The 14,557-nt window shown below is 51.9% G+C and overlaps 2 protein-coding genes across 4 annotated transcripts; one reads left to right on the top strand and one right to left on the bottom strand.

The window, feature by feature from the left end:
- Positions 1-320: 320 nt before the first annotated feature.
- Positions 321-12,468, bottom strand: BUD23 (BUD23 rRNA methyltransferase and ribosome maturation factor). 3 transcript variants are annotated; one of them, XM_017855246.1, is made up of 11 exons: positions 12,337-12,436; positions 12,104-12,238; positions 9,610-9,705; positions 9,441-9,523; positions 9,245-9,341; positions 7,109-7,205; positions 5,463-5,513; positions 4,706-4,791; positions 4,455-4,500; positions 4,075-4,133; positions 321-433 (listed from the first exon to the last, which is right to left on the bottom strand). In XM_017855246.1, the coding sequence occupies exons 2-11, from the start codon at positions 12,232-12,234 to the stop codon at positions 340-342; spliced, it is 840 nt and encodes a 279-aa protein (XP_017710735.1). In that variant the 5' UTR covers positions 12,235-12,238; positions 12,337-12,436; the 3' UTR covers positions 321-339. The 3 variants fall into 3 exon arrangements, with proteins under 3 accessions (XP_017710735.1, XP_017710737.1, XP_017710736.1); XM_017855247.1 differs by having other exon boundaries at positions 322-433; positions 12,201-12,238; positions 12,337-12,468; XM_017855248.1 differs by lacking the exons at positions 12,104-12,238; positions 12,337-12,436 and adding an exon at positions 10,609-10,775.
- A 77-nt stretch (positions 12,469-12,545) lies between these two features.
- On the top strand, positions 12,546-13,715 carry DNAJC30 (DnaJ heat shock protein family (Hsp40) member C30). Its single transcript, XM_017855245.1, has one exon. The coding sequence runs from the start codon at positions 12,579-12,581 to the stop codon at positions 13,239-13,241; it is 663 nt and encodes a 220-aa protein (XP_017710734.1). The 5' UTR covers positions 12,546-12,578; the 3' UTR covers positions 13,242-13,715.
- Positions 13,716-14,557: the final 842 nt, after the last annotated feature.

Here is a 14,557-nt window from a genome sequence, read left to right as displayed (position 1 = left end):
TTGGGTGTGCGCACCACACCCGCCCAGCAGTACTTTTTTTTTATGCAAGAAAAATTTTTAGGAACTTGCGCTTTTCTAAAATACTTTACTTTGTCAGCTGAACAATATAGAAGTCAGAGGCAAAGTTGCCTATCCGAACAGTGTGGCGACTTAGAAGCGGCTTGCGCTTTGCGCCGGATGTACTGGGTGGTCAGGTTGATTCCTGGTTGGCAACAAAAGGAATAGGCAGTCCAGAAAAAACAAAGATCAAAGCAGGCCTGGACCCTTCAAATGCAGGGGAGCTCTAGTGGCAATAAGGCACCCCACCACCCCACCGCCAGCTGGCTGCCAGGCTGGCACTCACCTGCCCTGGCGCCTGTGCCGCTCCTTCTTCTCCAGCACCCATGCCCGGCTCTTCCTCACCATTCCCCGCCGCGACATCCTGAATGGGACCCTGTGGTGGAAACAGCGATGAGCTGGTGGATGGCTGATGGATGGGGCTGCCCAGCTGGCCCCCACTTGAATCCATGGCAAGCTTACCTCTGAGTCTGGTGGCCTCAGATGCCCCTTCCCTCAAATGCTCCACCTTCCCTACAACACAAGTCCCCACTCTGGACACCCTCCTTCCCAATAACATCCACCCAGGCCACAGAGGTTGTTGGGTGGGGAGAGGAGAGGGCTGGGCCAGGCATGGAGATCTCAATGCCAGCAAGCAGTCTGTTCCCTCTTTGGGAAGCAGCTAAGCAGCAGTAAGCAGGCCGCTTTCTACCAATGCAGTGACACATCATCATCTGAACTTCAAGAGCACAGTGGACAGTTCACGGCAGGAGCTTAGGGTCCACAGCTCGGGGGCAGGAAGACAGGGATGGAAAGAAGGGGCTGAAAAGGAAGGACTGAGGGGTGTGAAGGAAGAAGGAAAGAGGGCTGGGGTAACCCCGAACACCCCTGTGACCATCCATAGAAACCAGAGACAGGGCAAGCCAACGAGCTGCCATTCGGGTGCCTGGGCCTGATGGGCCAGCACAAAGCAGGAGCAGTTGCAGAGCAGGACTGGGGACACAGGAGTCATCATCTCAAGGTTCTACAAGGAGTACAAAGCAAGGGCTGAGTGGCGAAGAGGGGCCAACAGGTGGGCCATGGGAGAAGCAGCAAAGGGGAAAGTCATCAAGGGAGCTAAAGGGAGGAGGTGAAGACAGAGAGTGCCCCAAAACACAGGTCCCAAGAGAAGTGGGGGCCCAGCCCTGCAGGAGGCACATGAGAGGCATGGGAGGGAGGAGGCCAGGAGGAAGGAAGGAACAGGCCAAAAAAAGCCTGGAGACTGATTAGGTAAAAGCTTAAAAGACTTAATTCACCTATTTATTTAAAATAAACAAGTGTCCTGAATGTGGTTAGACGGAGGTGACAGTAACAGAGGCCCTTCCCTGCTCTCTACCTCATCTGAGGAACTGAAAGTGTGAGCCTACAGAACGAGGGATGGCAAGGTATGTGCTGGGCACCCTGAACACACTGCCAAGATGGGTGGCACTACCCCCACTTTTCAGATAGCTGAGGAATGGAGGCTCACATCATTCAGCTTACCCATGTTTACTTTTAGGACATGTCGTCTGAAGACACCAATGTGAGGACAAAAGGGATCCTAAGATGCATGGAGTAGATGAGGCAATGTGTACCTCCCCTGTGAGGGAGGAGATGCGAGTGCACCCTGGGAGCACAAGACGGACACCTGAGAGAAGAGGTCATCCAGAAGGCCCCAGCTGCCCACGGGGAATGAACTAGGGAAGCTAAGGGAAATGAGCAAAGACCAAGGGGGTCAGGCAGCATAAACCTATGGTGGACGCGAGGAACATGCCTGGCTGCGCCCAGCTGTGGGCCTTTCCCAACACGTGCATTTGGGGCTCATTTTTCCTCTTAAATGTCTTAAAGGTCTTAAGACCTTTCCCTCATGTCAACTGGAACTCAGAAACAACCTCCCTCTTCACTACCTTATCATCAACTATTCATTCAGAAAAATACTGAGCACTTTTTACTAACAAGACACTATTTTCAACGTCAGGGATACAATACCAGTCCTCAGCAAGTTTTCATTCTAGCTGGAGATACAAATAATAACCAAGTCAACTGGTATGTATGACTCAGAGCAGCGAAGGGTATTAAGGAAAATCAACCTGAGCGGGGAGCGGAACTGCAAGGAAGACACTGAAAGAGTAATGTCAAGATACAACTTACATTTTAGAAAAAGAGAAAAAGACCAGTCTTGCTGCTATGCAGAAAATAATCTGCAAGAAGCAAAGACTGCAAAGGCAGGGAGACAAGGTAGGCAGCTGTTTCAACAATCCAGGCTAGGGGTAGTGCTGGATTAGGCTCTGCTGGATTAGACTCGTTGGAAGCAGGGAGAGCCAGCATGGGGATACACACTGAGGGACGGACAGCAGGGCTCAATGACAGGCTGACGGGATGTGAAATGTAGGGAAAGACAGGAATGATCAAGAATGGTAAAGAATGGAGGATGGGCCGGGCGCGGTGGCTCAAGCCTGTAATCCCAGCACTTTGGAAGGCCAAGGCAGGCAAATCACGAGGTCAGGAGTTCAAGACCAGCCTGGCCAACATGGCAAAACCCCCTCTCTACCAAAAATACAAAAAATTAGCTGGGTGTAATGGTGGGCGCCTGCAATCCCAGCTACTTGGGAGGCTGAGGCAGGAGAATTGCTTGAACCTGGGAGGCGGAGGTTGCAGTGAGTTGAGATCAAGCCACAGCACTCCAGCCCGGATGACAGAGTGAGACTTCATGTCAAAAAAAAAAAAAGGAGGATGGCCAGGCAAGGTGGCTCACACGCTCACATCAGTCATACCAGAACTTTGGGAGGCTGAGACAGGGGGCTCGCTGGAGGCCAGAAGTTCAAGACTAGCCTGAAAAACATGGCAAGACCCCATCTCTACCAAAAACTTTAAAAATTAACCAGGCATGGTGGCATGCACTTGTAGTCTCCGCTACCTGGGAGGTGGAGGCAGGAGGATCATTTGAGCCCAGGAGTGTGAGGCTGCAGTGAGCTAAGATTCCACCACTGCACCCTAGCCTGGGTAAGAGAGCAAGACCCTGTCTCAAAAAAAAGAAAAAAAAAAAAAAAAGAACACTTAGGGGATGAAAACCAAGAGCTGTTCTGTTTGAGATACCCGTGTAAAGTCCAGGTGTGGACACTGAGGAGGCACTGGGAAACCCCAGGTGGCAGAGAATGAAGATACACATTTGGGAGTCAGGAACTTCTGGCTGGCATTTACACACCACAGAGAGAGAAGGGATCCAATCCAGGCTGGGCCCAGGACTCGAGGAGGAAGCAGCAGTGGACTGAGGAGCAGCCAGGAAGGCTGAGGAAACCACGACAGTGGGCGGAAGGCCAAGTGAAGGAAGTGTCAAGGAGGAAGCGCGCTGCTGCCTCCGACCCTACTGAGCAGGCAGGACAAGAAAAAAGGTCGGAAGTGACCAGACGTGGCTTGACGGAAACTGGTGGTGGCCTGGACAAGAACGATTTTTGGTAAGACATAATTGTCAGCCTGAGAAGTGGAATGAGAGAATGGCAGGAGGGAAGAAGAAAGAGGCAGGTCTGAGTCCTGCTATGAAGGCAAGCACATCAATGGGGTGGTTAGCAGTTGTTATGGGGTTAATTAAGGCATGAATTTTTCTAGAAAAGGACAACTTGTGCAGCATGCCTGTGTGCCGACCGGAGTCACCCAGGAGAGTCAAGATGAGCATGCAGGAGGGAAGGGGGAGCCACAGCACCCAAGGGAGAGGGTCCCGGATGCAGGTGGAGGGCAGCATCAGGAAGGAAGGAGACAGCCTGCCAGGTGTGGCAAGAGGAAGGGGTACGTGTTGGCTCACAAAGGGAGCTCCAAGCTGCATGGCTGCCCACAGACATCCAGGACCCCAAACTCCTAGCCCCAAACAGGCACAGTCCAAACGGGGCCTGATGTTTCTACCACCACCTTGGTGTCCCTGCTGCATGTGACCTGAGAGGCTTGGGTGAGGGTGGAGAGAAGTCCATGTCTAACAAATATGGCAGCCCCTGCTGCAGTCGGGGTAGGGTTCAGCAGTTGCTTTACCTCTCATTGGTGAACACAGACTCCCTGGGTTCATCTTCATCCTGATTTTCACTCAGCCCCTGCAGGAACCAAAGTGCACTTAGGTCACCGTGAAGAGTTCTCAACCCATCTGCCCCACTCCAGAAGCCCGGGCACCCAGGCCAGAGCCCTTCCAACAGGGACAAGGTCCAGTCCCACGAGAAGGAACCGACATGCCTTTCTGGGACCTGAAGAGCAGAGGTCTCTGCCTCCGGATTCCAGAGGACGTGAGCACTCCAGGCTCTGCACTCTGGGGCTGGGCCCTGCTTCCCCATCAGTGTTCTCCCAGCAGGCTCTACAGGCTGAGCCCCACTGCCTGGAAGTCAAGACACAGGCCTGCTGGCAAACCCAGTGTCCCTCACCTCTGGTATAAAGGTCGAAGGCCCAGAAAACAAGCAGAGGTAGAATCTGAAAGGAGAAAGTGCAACGTGAGGACTGGGTGGAGAAACCCCATAGGGAGACAAGTTCTCGCCACCCCGTCTCCCCACCCCGCCTGCCTGGACCCTGGTGACCCACACCCCAGCACTCCTCGGCACCACTGAGTGGCCTGAAAGGGCTATGCCACTACCCTCCCTCCTGCAGCCCAGGCAGCACACCAGACCCCAGTGCTCACTTCTTTGCTTTGGCACTGTTAGGGTAGTCCACCACCATGCCACCGGAGAAGCCCGCCTTTGTGGCCTGGGTTGTGATCAGCTCCAACTGAAGAAAGAAAGGCAGTGGGTCAGGCAGCGGAGGTGAGAGGAGCAGACAGCTTTATCTCCCTCCCCTCCTTCAGAAACCAGTCTGCCCCAGGACGAATCCTGCCTGGGAGAACTTAAGGTCGCTGTAAGCCACGTAGAGAAAAGTGCAGGCATGGCCCACACCTTGCTCAGGAGAATTACAGAACAAAGCAACTCCTCTCATTCTCACTTTCCAGCACAGGGACCCAGCTCTCCACTCAAGTTTAGGAAGGAGATGGCCACAATTGGAAGCCAGACTCATTCATGTTATTAGTCAGGGACAGCTCTTCACTTATCTTTCAACATCTACATCCTACTCCGCCATTCCTTAATTATACATCACACAACAGACAACTGTCGGTGCCCTCTCCCCCTTCCTAAATGGCATTCACTTATTTGGTTATGGAAATCAGTCGTATCACCTTATCTATAATACCATGTCATCTGCCAAGAGAAGGCATCCCACCCCACCTCCGCAAATGCCACCCCCTTAGGATATCAGGTCATCAAATGTGCCATCAGGGGCCACACTAGGGTGCGTGTTTTCTCCTTTTCCCGCCAATCTGCATAAAGTTCTTTGTCGCTTCCCCAGGACAGCTTACCTGTTGAGTCCCCCCTCTCCCCTGCACACCCAGTAGCCAAGGGACTCACCTGCTCTGAGTTCTCAGGGTATAGCTGCAGGACAGCTCGGGATCCCCGGACCTGAAAGAAACAGGAACATCACTGTCTTACAAATGACCGCATCAGCTTAGGGCCTGGACACCCTCCCTTCCTTCATTCACCGAGTATTTCCTGAGTTTCCATTATGGATGGATAAGGCACTGCTGTTAGGGCTGGGGATAGTCATGAACAAAAGAGATCACCCTGAACTTTGGAGCTCACATTTTAATAGGGGAGGCAACTCATTCACAGTAGCAATTCTTTCTTTGTTCCAAAAAGAGGAATTGGACAAAGTGACAAAGAGTTTCCTTTCAGTTCAGTTTACTTTCGGTTCCAAAAAGCTCTATTTCAGATGGACACTTGAGCAGAGATTTGAATGGAGTGAGGAGCTGGCTGTTTAAAGGTAGAGGAGAAGAGCCTTCCAGCAGGGAGAAGAGGAAACATAAAGGCCCTTGGAACTACAATATTAACCCAGTACGCCAGGAGGAAAACTCATGTGACACACAAGACCAGCGGCCAGATCGGCAGGAGCAGTCCACCCCAGGAAAGACCAGCGGCCAGATCGGCAGGAGGAGTCCACCCCAGGAAAGACCAGCGGCCAGATCCGCAGGAGGAGTCCACTCCAGGAAAGACCAGCGGCCAGATCGGCAGGGGCAGTCCACCCCAGGAAAACTAAGGATGGGCTGGACCAGGCTAAGGAGACAAAAACCACTCAGATCCTTCAAAACGGACTCATTTTTAAGCTGGCACAGTGGCTTACACCTATAATTCCATCACTTTGGGAGGCTGATGCAGGAGGATTGCTTGAAGCCAGGAGTTTAACACCAGCCTGGGCAACATAGCTAGACACCATCTCTAAAAAAAAAAGAAACTAAAAAATTAGCCTGGCATGGTGGTGTGTGCCTGTAGCCCAAGCTACTTGAGAAGCTGAGACCAAGATTTTGAGGGTGCAGTGGATCACACCATTGCACTCCATCCCAGGCAACAGAGCAAAAATCTGTCTCAAAAAACAAGTAAGATTTAAAATAACTCATTTTTAGGACTTAAAATCTCAGACTATCATCTAATCCTAGTGAACAACTGAAATTAACGTCGTAAGTTAAAAAGGCAAGATAAAGCTAATGTCGGCTCTCTCTGCGGTAAATAACTATCCTGTTCCCCATCCGACGAAAAGGATCAGCATTAGGTGGAGGGAGAAGTGAGGAGTCAGAAGCATGTGGGCACTTTGGAAGGTACCCCTCTGGATAGGTCTCAACACGACATCTCTTGTCCTCACTCTGCTCAGTCCATGCCCCCAAACCAACTTCTGATCCCCAAACCAACTTCTGACTACAACTCAGAGTAATAGACATAGGAATACCAATCAACAGAAGTAGGCCCTATTACAAGTTAATAAATTGGTCTCCGATTTTGCCATCAGTGACTTCTGGGTTTGATTAGCGTGTATCAATCCACTGAGCTTGAACTTCTTTAGGCTGAGAACCTGGACAGAAGCAACCACAGTAAGGTCCTGCTACCCCATGCGGTCCCATATGAGTAGCGTTCCCATCATGGGACACCTCAATTTCCTCACTCTACCTGCAGGGCTACGGAGGGACAGGCAGCTAACCCAGATGGGGAGAAGACCTTATACTCACGAGAACAGAAAAAAGAGAAGCAAAAAAGCAGTACAGGCGCTTGGCAGGGTTTTCAGACTTCTTGTTAGCATTACACAGCCACTGCACAGCAGAAATGCTAAAAAGGAACGGACCTAGTCAGGCAAGGGAGCAATCCACATTGCTCCCCCAACCGCTTCAAGCTTCTCGACATCATTCGTCTTGGATCTCCAAGAGAAACCCCTCCTCCCACAGCTTCCCTTCTTAGAAAGTGCAGGTTCAGGCCACGTACAGTGGCTCACGCCCTGTAATCCCAGCATTTTCTGAGGCCAAGACAAAATTGCCTGAGGCCAGGAGTTCAAAACCAACCTGGACAACATAGCAAGACCCCATCTCTACTCAAAAGTATTTTAAAGTTTAAAAATTTAAAGACAAAGAAAAAAGTGCAGGTCCACTGCAGGTCATGATTCTACAACACTAGAAAAATAGGACATACAGAAGGACAGCGTTCACGTCCCTCAGTCAGTCCCAGAAACCTTTCCTCAACCTTGTTTCCATCTGCATCCCGAGTTGAAAATTTCTCCATGTCAAGACTGTCTGCCCACACACCCCTCCTTGTTCCCTTCCTCCAATCCAAGGAAACAGGCTTTAGACTATTCACACATACACAGCCACCCCATCACCCTTCCTCTTAAATCACTCCCTTCCACTCTACCTGTTAAGTGTTTTCACAACCCCCAGATTTAAAACCTCAAGCAACCGAGCACGGTGGCTCACACCTGTAATCCCAGTATTTTGGGAGACTGAGGCAGGTGGATCACCTGAAGTCAGGAGTTTGAGGCCAGCCAGACCAATACGGTGAAACCCCGTTGCTACTAAAAATACAAAACTTAGCTCGGTGTGGTGGCATGTGCCTGTAATCCCAGCTACTCAGGAGGCTGAGGCAGAAGAATCACTTGAACCCAGGAGGCGGAGTTTGCAATAAGATGAGATTGCACCACTGCACTCCAGCCTGGGCAACAGAGCAAGCCTCCATCTCAAAAAATAAACTAAAAAAACCCTCAAGCAGTCACTATGTCTTCCTTCCTGCCCTTCCCCTCCCTCTCTGCTGTACACACACATGCAGAGCCCTACCTCCACTCCCACAGTCGCTCCCAACTTTCACGTCCCCCCACCAATGCTCAGCGCTACCAGCTCAAATGCTTCCACCTAACTCCCTCTCCTCTTCCATCTGAAAATCACCTTCCTTAAACACACATCTGATCCCGTCACCTGCCAACTCCCTATCATCTACGCCATCAAGCCCAAACTTCTTAGGACACACTTAAGTGCCTTCTAGGAACCAACCACACACAACGCCATCTTCTGTGGAATCTCTCATTCATCACTCTCATCTCAGGCCCCTTTCCCACTAGTGTCAGTGCCTCTGCCCACTGTTCCCTCACTCGGAAACCCTCTCCTTGACTATCCAAATTCCTCCCAGCCTTCAAGGCGCAGCCCCTCCACCCAAGGCTTTCCTGTGCTGTGGCAGCCCCACGACTCTCTAGAGCACACACCACTCATGGCCTTATATTCAGTTGCCTGGTCCAAGTCCTAAAGCACCTAATAAACTGTGGAAAGTCTTAAATGCAGAGACTGTTTCATTTCCCCGTACTCCACAGCAACTTGTATGTCTTACATGTAGCAAATGTTTACAAAAGAAAGTCTGGGCCATGTGCGGTGGCTCACACCTGTAATCCCAGCACTCTGGGAGGCTGAGGCGGGCGGATCACGAAGTCAGGAGTTCAGTACCAGCCTGGCCAACATGGTGAAACCCCCGTCTCCACGAAAATACAAAATCAGCCGAGCATAGTGGTGAGCGCCTGTAATCCCAGCTACTTGGGAGGCTGAGGCAGGAGAATCACTTGAGCCTGGGAGGCAGAGGTTGCAGTGAGCCCAGATTGCACCACTGCACTCCAGCCTGGTGACAGAGCAAGACTCTGTCTCAATAGAAAAAAAAAAAAAATTAGCTAGGTATGGTGGCATGGGCCTGTAGTCCCAGCTACTCAGGGGCAGATCACCTGAACCCAGGAGGTGGAGGCTGCAGTATGAGCCGTAATCACAGACACTGCACTACAGCCTAAGTGAGAGTGAGACCCTGTCTCTAAATAAATAAAAGCAGGAAGTGAAGACCCTCACCTGATGCAACCGTCAAATGTGCCCGGCTTGAATGGGATGCCCTGGCCCATATCCCCCAGCAGTAGGTCTCCCTCTATCTCTCGGTCCACAGCCTCATCTACATTAGAGAAAAGGCAGTCAGAGAAAGAGACAATACCTGTGGCTTCTCTACACCCATCAGGGTAATCCACCCTGGTGCCAAACAGGACATACTTACCCAGCATGGCAGGGCTGATATCCAGGCCCACCCAATAGTGCCCTTCATCTGAGAGATAACTTCCACTCAGCCCAGTGCCACAGCTGGAAGACACGATCATAAACTCAGGATCAGTTTGCAAAGGTACTTCACCACCTCAGACAATCTGAACCAGGCCCCAGAATCTCACCCAATATCCAGCAGGTAACAGGGCTTATTCTCTGGCAGATAAAGAAGCTCCAATGCTCGCCCAGCCATCCTGGTCTGGATATCAATCATCCGTGAGCTGGGAAGGCAGAAACACAAGTGGACATGGTAAAGGAGTTCTGGGTGAATACCTCCCCAGACCAGAAAAAAAAAAAAAAAAAAAGTTAAAAAAAAAAAAACAAGTTAAAAAAAAAAAAAAAGGATCCATCATCCCAAGGTACTCCTTTCTGACCCCTTCTAAATTGGGATCAACAAATTCAACTATTTAAAAGTGACCCCAAAATTCCATGTAATTCAGGACCATGTTATTTGGTGGTAACAAATTATCATTGTACCGCTGCCAAGCAGATGTGTAAAAGGCAAATCACTTTCCTAATAATAAACAACCATTGGGATCTGCAACTCTATTAGGCTGGGCTGCTCTAGCATTTGTTGAAAACATTTTTTGCAAGAATTATTCTCCATAGTTTCTCTCATCTAGAAAGATCAATAATGCACAAAAACCTACAGAAGCACAGTCTGTGAGAAACACAACATGAGCCACATATGGCCTCCCAATAGCCAGTCAAAAAGAAACTTAAACAGAAAGAAACTGGAGTCATATTTTTAACCCCATATATTTGATAACATATTTTCTTTAACCCAGTATGTTCAAAGTACCACTTCAACATATAATCGACATAAAAAGTCAGCAGTAAGGACCGGGCCTGGTGGCTCACGCCTATAATCCCGGTACTTTGGCAGGTCAGGGCGGACGGATCCCGTGAGCAACTTACCAGATCCTTGGGCACCACAGCCAAAACCCCCTCTACACAAAAAAAATTACACAAACTAGCCGGGCATGAAGTGGCGCGCCTGTAGTTCCCAACTACCCGGGAGGCGAGGTTGCAGCCACTGCAGCACTTCAGCCTGGGCGACAGAATGAGACTGTCGCACACTCACACAAAAATATCAAGCTATTTCAGCCGGCGTGGTGGTGTACCTCTAGTTCCGGAACTGGGGAGGATGGCTTGAGGCGGCAGTCGGCAGGGATCATGCCATGGTACTCCTGCCTGGGCAACAGACAGACCCTGTCCCTAAAAAAAGAAACGGTATCCAATAGCTATTTATTTACTGATTGACTGAGTCAGGGTCTCACTCTTGTCGCCAAGGCTGGAGTGCAGTGGTGCCATCGCAGCTCACTGCAACCTCTGCCTCTCAGGTTCAAGCGATTCTCCTGCCTCAGCCTCCCATAGGCCGGCTAATTTTTGTATTTTCAGTAGAGACCGGATTTCACCACGTTTGCCAGGTTGGTCTCGGAATTCCCTACCTCAGGTCATCCATCTGCCTCGGCCTCCCAAAGGGCTGGGATTACAGGCGTGAGCCACCGCGCCCAGCCAATAGCCATTTAGTTAAATAGGGCTAGTCTCTCAGGGGAAAAAATGGAAAACCCCAAAAAACCCTTTTTTTTTTTTTTTTTTTTTTTTTTTTGAGACAAAAGTCTTTCTCTGTCGCCCAGGCTGGAGTGCAGTGCCGTGATGTCGGCTCACTGCAACCTCCCCGTCCCGGGTTCAGGCGAATTCTCCTGCGGCAGCAGCCTCCCGACTTGCTGGGATTACAGAAGCCCGCCATCGCGCCCGACTAATTTTGTATTTTTAGTAGAGCTAGGGTTTCGCCATGTTGGCCAGGCTGGTCTCGAACTCATGACCTCAGGTGATCCGCCCGCCTCGGCCTCCCAAAGTGTTGGGATTACAGGCGTGAGCCACCGCGCCCGCCTCCGCCCCCCCCCCTTTTTTTTTTAAAGAGACGAGGTGCGGTGGCTCACGCCTGCAATCCCAACAGTTAGGGAGACGAAGGCGTGAGGATCACTTGAGCCCTGGGATTGGACCACCTTGAGCAACACGGCGAGACCCCGTCGCTACAAAAAATTTAAAAAATACGCCACACGCGGTGGCGCGCGCCTGAGGTCCCAGCTATTGGAGAGGCCGAGGGGAGCCACCACGTCCGGCTAACTTTTTTATTTTTGGGGGGAGACGGGGGCTCGCTACGTTGCCCAGGCTGGTCTCGAACTCTCAAGCTCAAGCGATCCTCCTGCCTCAGCCTCCCAAAGCGCTGGGACTGGTGAGATTACAGGCGTGAGTCACCCCCACCTGGCCACAACTCTAGTTTATACAAACCACCCTCTATGAAATTCAGACAGTAACACACCAACGGCTGTCGTGGAGATTTATTGGCAAACAAGACGCCACGATAAGCATCCTACGGACATTAATTACTTCCTTCCCCACACCAAGACTGACCCCTCGCCCGTACCCACCGCCCAGCGCCTCTTTTACCACATGCTTACAAGTTGTCACACTCGACTTGAAAAACCACCCACGGAAAAGCAAGCGCGATCACCCCATCTCAACGCTGAGATACCGAGGCCCAGAGAGGTCGGCAAAGTTGATTTACCAAAGACAGAAAAGACACCCACCCGGGTCCTTCCCTCCCCGCACCCCCAAATTCTGCGGGCTTTCCGGGCAACGCCAGCAACCGGGACAACTTGCCGCTTCCCGACCCCCGGACACCGCGCAGTACTCGAGCTCCCCTCACTTGCGAACGTATTTCCGGGCTTCATTCTCATCATAAAACTGCGAAAAAAAGAAAAAGAAATGGCAGGTAGAGGAGGAATTCAGACGCGGTGGCCGTAGAAGTGAGGAGAGGCGTGTCCGCAGACCCTGGAACTTACCAGCTCCGGTGGTCCACCGTGCTCCGGACGCCGGCGGCGAGACGCCATTCTCACGCCTCAGCAGCACGCCTGCGAGTGGCGTTTCCCGGAACCCGCTTTTATGTCATCAGCCCGGCGACCGCTTGGTAATACACATGCTCCACCCCTCCTCGCCCGCCCCCTTACGTGACTGGCTACAGGGCGACCAACCGGCGCCTCTCATTGGCCAGTTTCTCTTGCACCGCCCGCCTAATCAATTCAAGATGGCAGCCATGCGCAGGGGATGGTGGTCGCGGCTGTTACCGTGGAGGTTGCTGCAGGCCCGTGGCTTTCCACTAAATTCTACACCCGGCCTGGGAACGAGGACTTATTCTCAGGGCGACTGCTCGTACTCGCGCACGGCGCTCTATGATCTGCTTGGCGTCCCCTCCACAGCCACGCAGGCCCAAATCAAGGCGGCTTACTACCGTCAGTGCTTTCTCTACCACCCGGACCGCAACTCTGGGAGCGCGGAGGCTGCCGAGCGCTTCACGCGCATCTCCCAGGCCTACGTGGTGCTGGGCAGTGCCACCCTCCGTCGTAAGTATGATCGCGGCCTCCTCAGCGACGAGGACCTGCGCGGACCCGGCGTCCGGCCCTCCAGGACGCCCGCACCCGACCCCGGCTCGCCGCCCACCTCTCGGACCTACGCCGGTTCTCGGGCCGCCCCCGGCGCCAACCGCACGATGTTCAACTTTGACGCCTTCTACCAGGCCCACTACGGGGAACAACTGGAGCGGGAACGGCGCCTGAGGGCCCGGCGGGAGGCCCTTCGCAAAAGGCGGGAGCATGCGTCCCTGAAAGGCCTCCGCTGGGAAGAGACCCGAGACACGGCTGCCATTTTCCTCGTCTTCTCAATCTTCATCATCATTGGCTTTTATATTTAATCGGAGAGAGGAGGGAAGGGGAGTGTCCCCAGCCAACCCCCCAAAAACGGTCATTTTTCCTGCCTCTGAACCCTTGGCCATTGATAGTCTAACCTCTGCTGCGATCCGAAGGAACTGTACTCCCCTGCCCTCCCCACCCGCCCAGCTTAGCCGATGACCTGCACATCCCTCCACTATGGTCCAGAAAAGGAGGTCTCTCGACGTCTAAGAAAAAGGCCCCCACGCTGAAGAGTCCCGAAAGCTCAGGAGTTAAGGGATTCCTGGAGTCTCTAGGGTACTTCTTCCAGAGTTTGTCTTCCTGCTTCCAGATGTAGTCAACTTCTGGAACACTCGCTGTAGCTTTATTGTAAAGCCCCTAGCAAGATTTATCTGCTCCTGCCCCGCTTGTGTACGGTGGGCCTCCTCTGTAACCTTGAAATGTGCAATGTGACCAGTTGTTGGCTGCCAAAAGAAAAGGTTCGGGGTTATACGAAACTTGTCTTTCTGTGAGTTCCCCAAGCCGCAGGTGAGACCTGGTCCAGGGTAAGAATGGGATTAGTGGAGAGCCTGCCATTCCTCCAGCTAAGGTCAGGCCCCTGGGGCACTCCCCCTTCTGTTGATAGCATGTGGGAGTGAGAAAACAAAGTCATTGAGCATAAGGAATGAGTGTTCCTGTGCCCGTATTTAATGTGTGACCTTGGAGAAGTTACTCTGTGGGCATGACAGCAGAGGAGAAAATCATTTGGCATCTTAAGGTCTGTCATGCTTTATTATCCATAGTTTTGGGGGTTTCTGTTTTGTTTTGTTTTGTTTCTGAGATGGAGTCTTGTGCTCTGTTGCCTAGGCTAGAGTGAAGTGGTGCGATCTTAGCTCACTGCAACCTCCACCTCCCGTGTTCAAGCGATTGTCCTGCCTCAGCCTCCTGACTGTGTAGCTGGGATTACCGGCTCCCGCCACCACACCTGGTTAGTTTTTTGTTATTTTTAGTAGATACGGGTTTCACCATCTTGGCCAGACTGGTCTGGAACTGCTGACCTCAGGCTGTCTACCCGCCCGGCCTCCCAAAGTGCTGGGATTGCAGGCATGAGCCACCACGCCCAGCCTATTAGCCATAGTTCTAATCCATAGGGATTATAGCATGATGCTAGCAGGGCCAGGTTCATCCTTGGGACAGTGTGGCTGTCACCTGGTCCTCCCTTTACCAGCCAGCCTCATTGCACACTGTGCAGCCCCTCCCTTCCCAGAAACAGAGTGACAAACTCCACGCTTGAGTCCCCTGTTCCTGTTTAACCTGCAATGCTTATCACAGGCCCTTTTTTAAATTTTTTAGATGAGGC

This window comes from Rhinopithecus bieti, unplaced genomic scaffold, assembly GCF_001698545.2.
Source record: "Rhinopithecus bieti isolate Rb0 unplaced genomic scaffold, ASM169854v2 scaffold_41346, whole genome shotgun sequence".
NCBI lineage: Eukaryota > Metazoa > Chordata > Mammalia > Primates > Cercopithecidae > Rhinopithecus > Rhinopithecus bieti.
This window is presented reverse-complemented; position numbering and strand designations above follow the sequence as displayed.

Excerpts from the sequence above, each read along its gene's own strand:
- BUD23 (XM_017855246.1), bottom strand. The coding sequence starts at position 12,234 with ATGATGAGAATGAAGCCCGGAAATACGTTCGCAAGTGAGGGGAGCTCG. Across the intron at positions 9,524-9,609 it reads TGTTACCTGCTGGATATTGG|CTGTGGCACTGGGCTGAGTG; the intron begins GTGAGATTCTGG and ends CGTGTCTTCCAG. Across the intron at positions 4,501-4,705 it reads AACAGTGCCAAAGCAAAGAA|ATTCTACCTCTGCTTGTTTT; the intron begins GTGAGCACTGGG and ends TTCTCCTTTCAG.
- DNAJC30 (XM_017855245.1), top strand. The coding sequence starts at position 12,579 with ATGGCAGCCATGCGCAGGGGATGGTGGTCGCGGCTGTTACCGTGGAGG.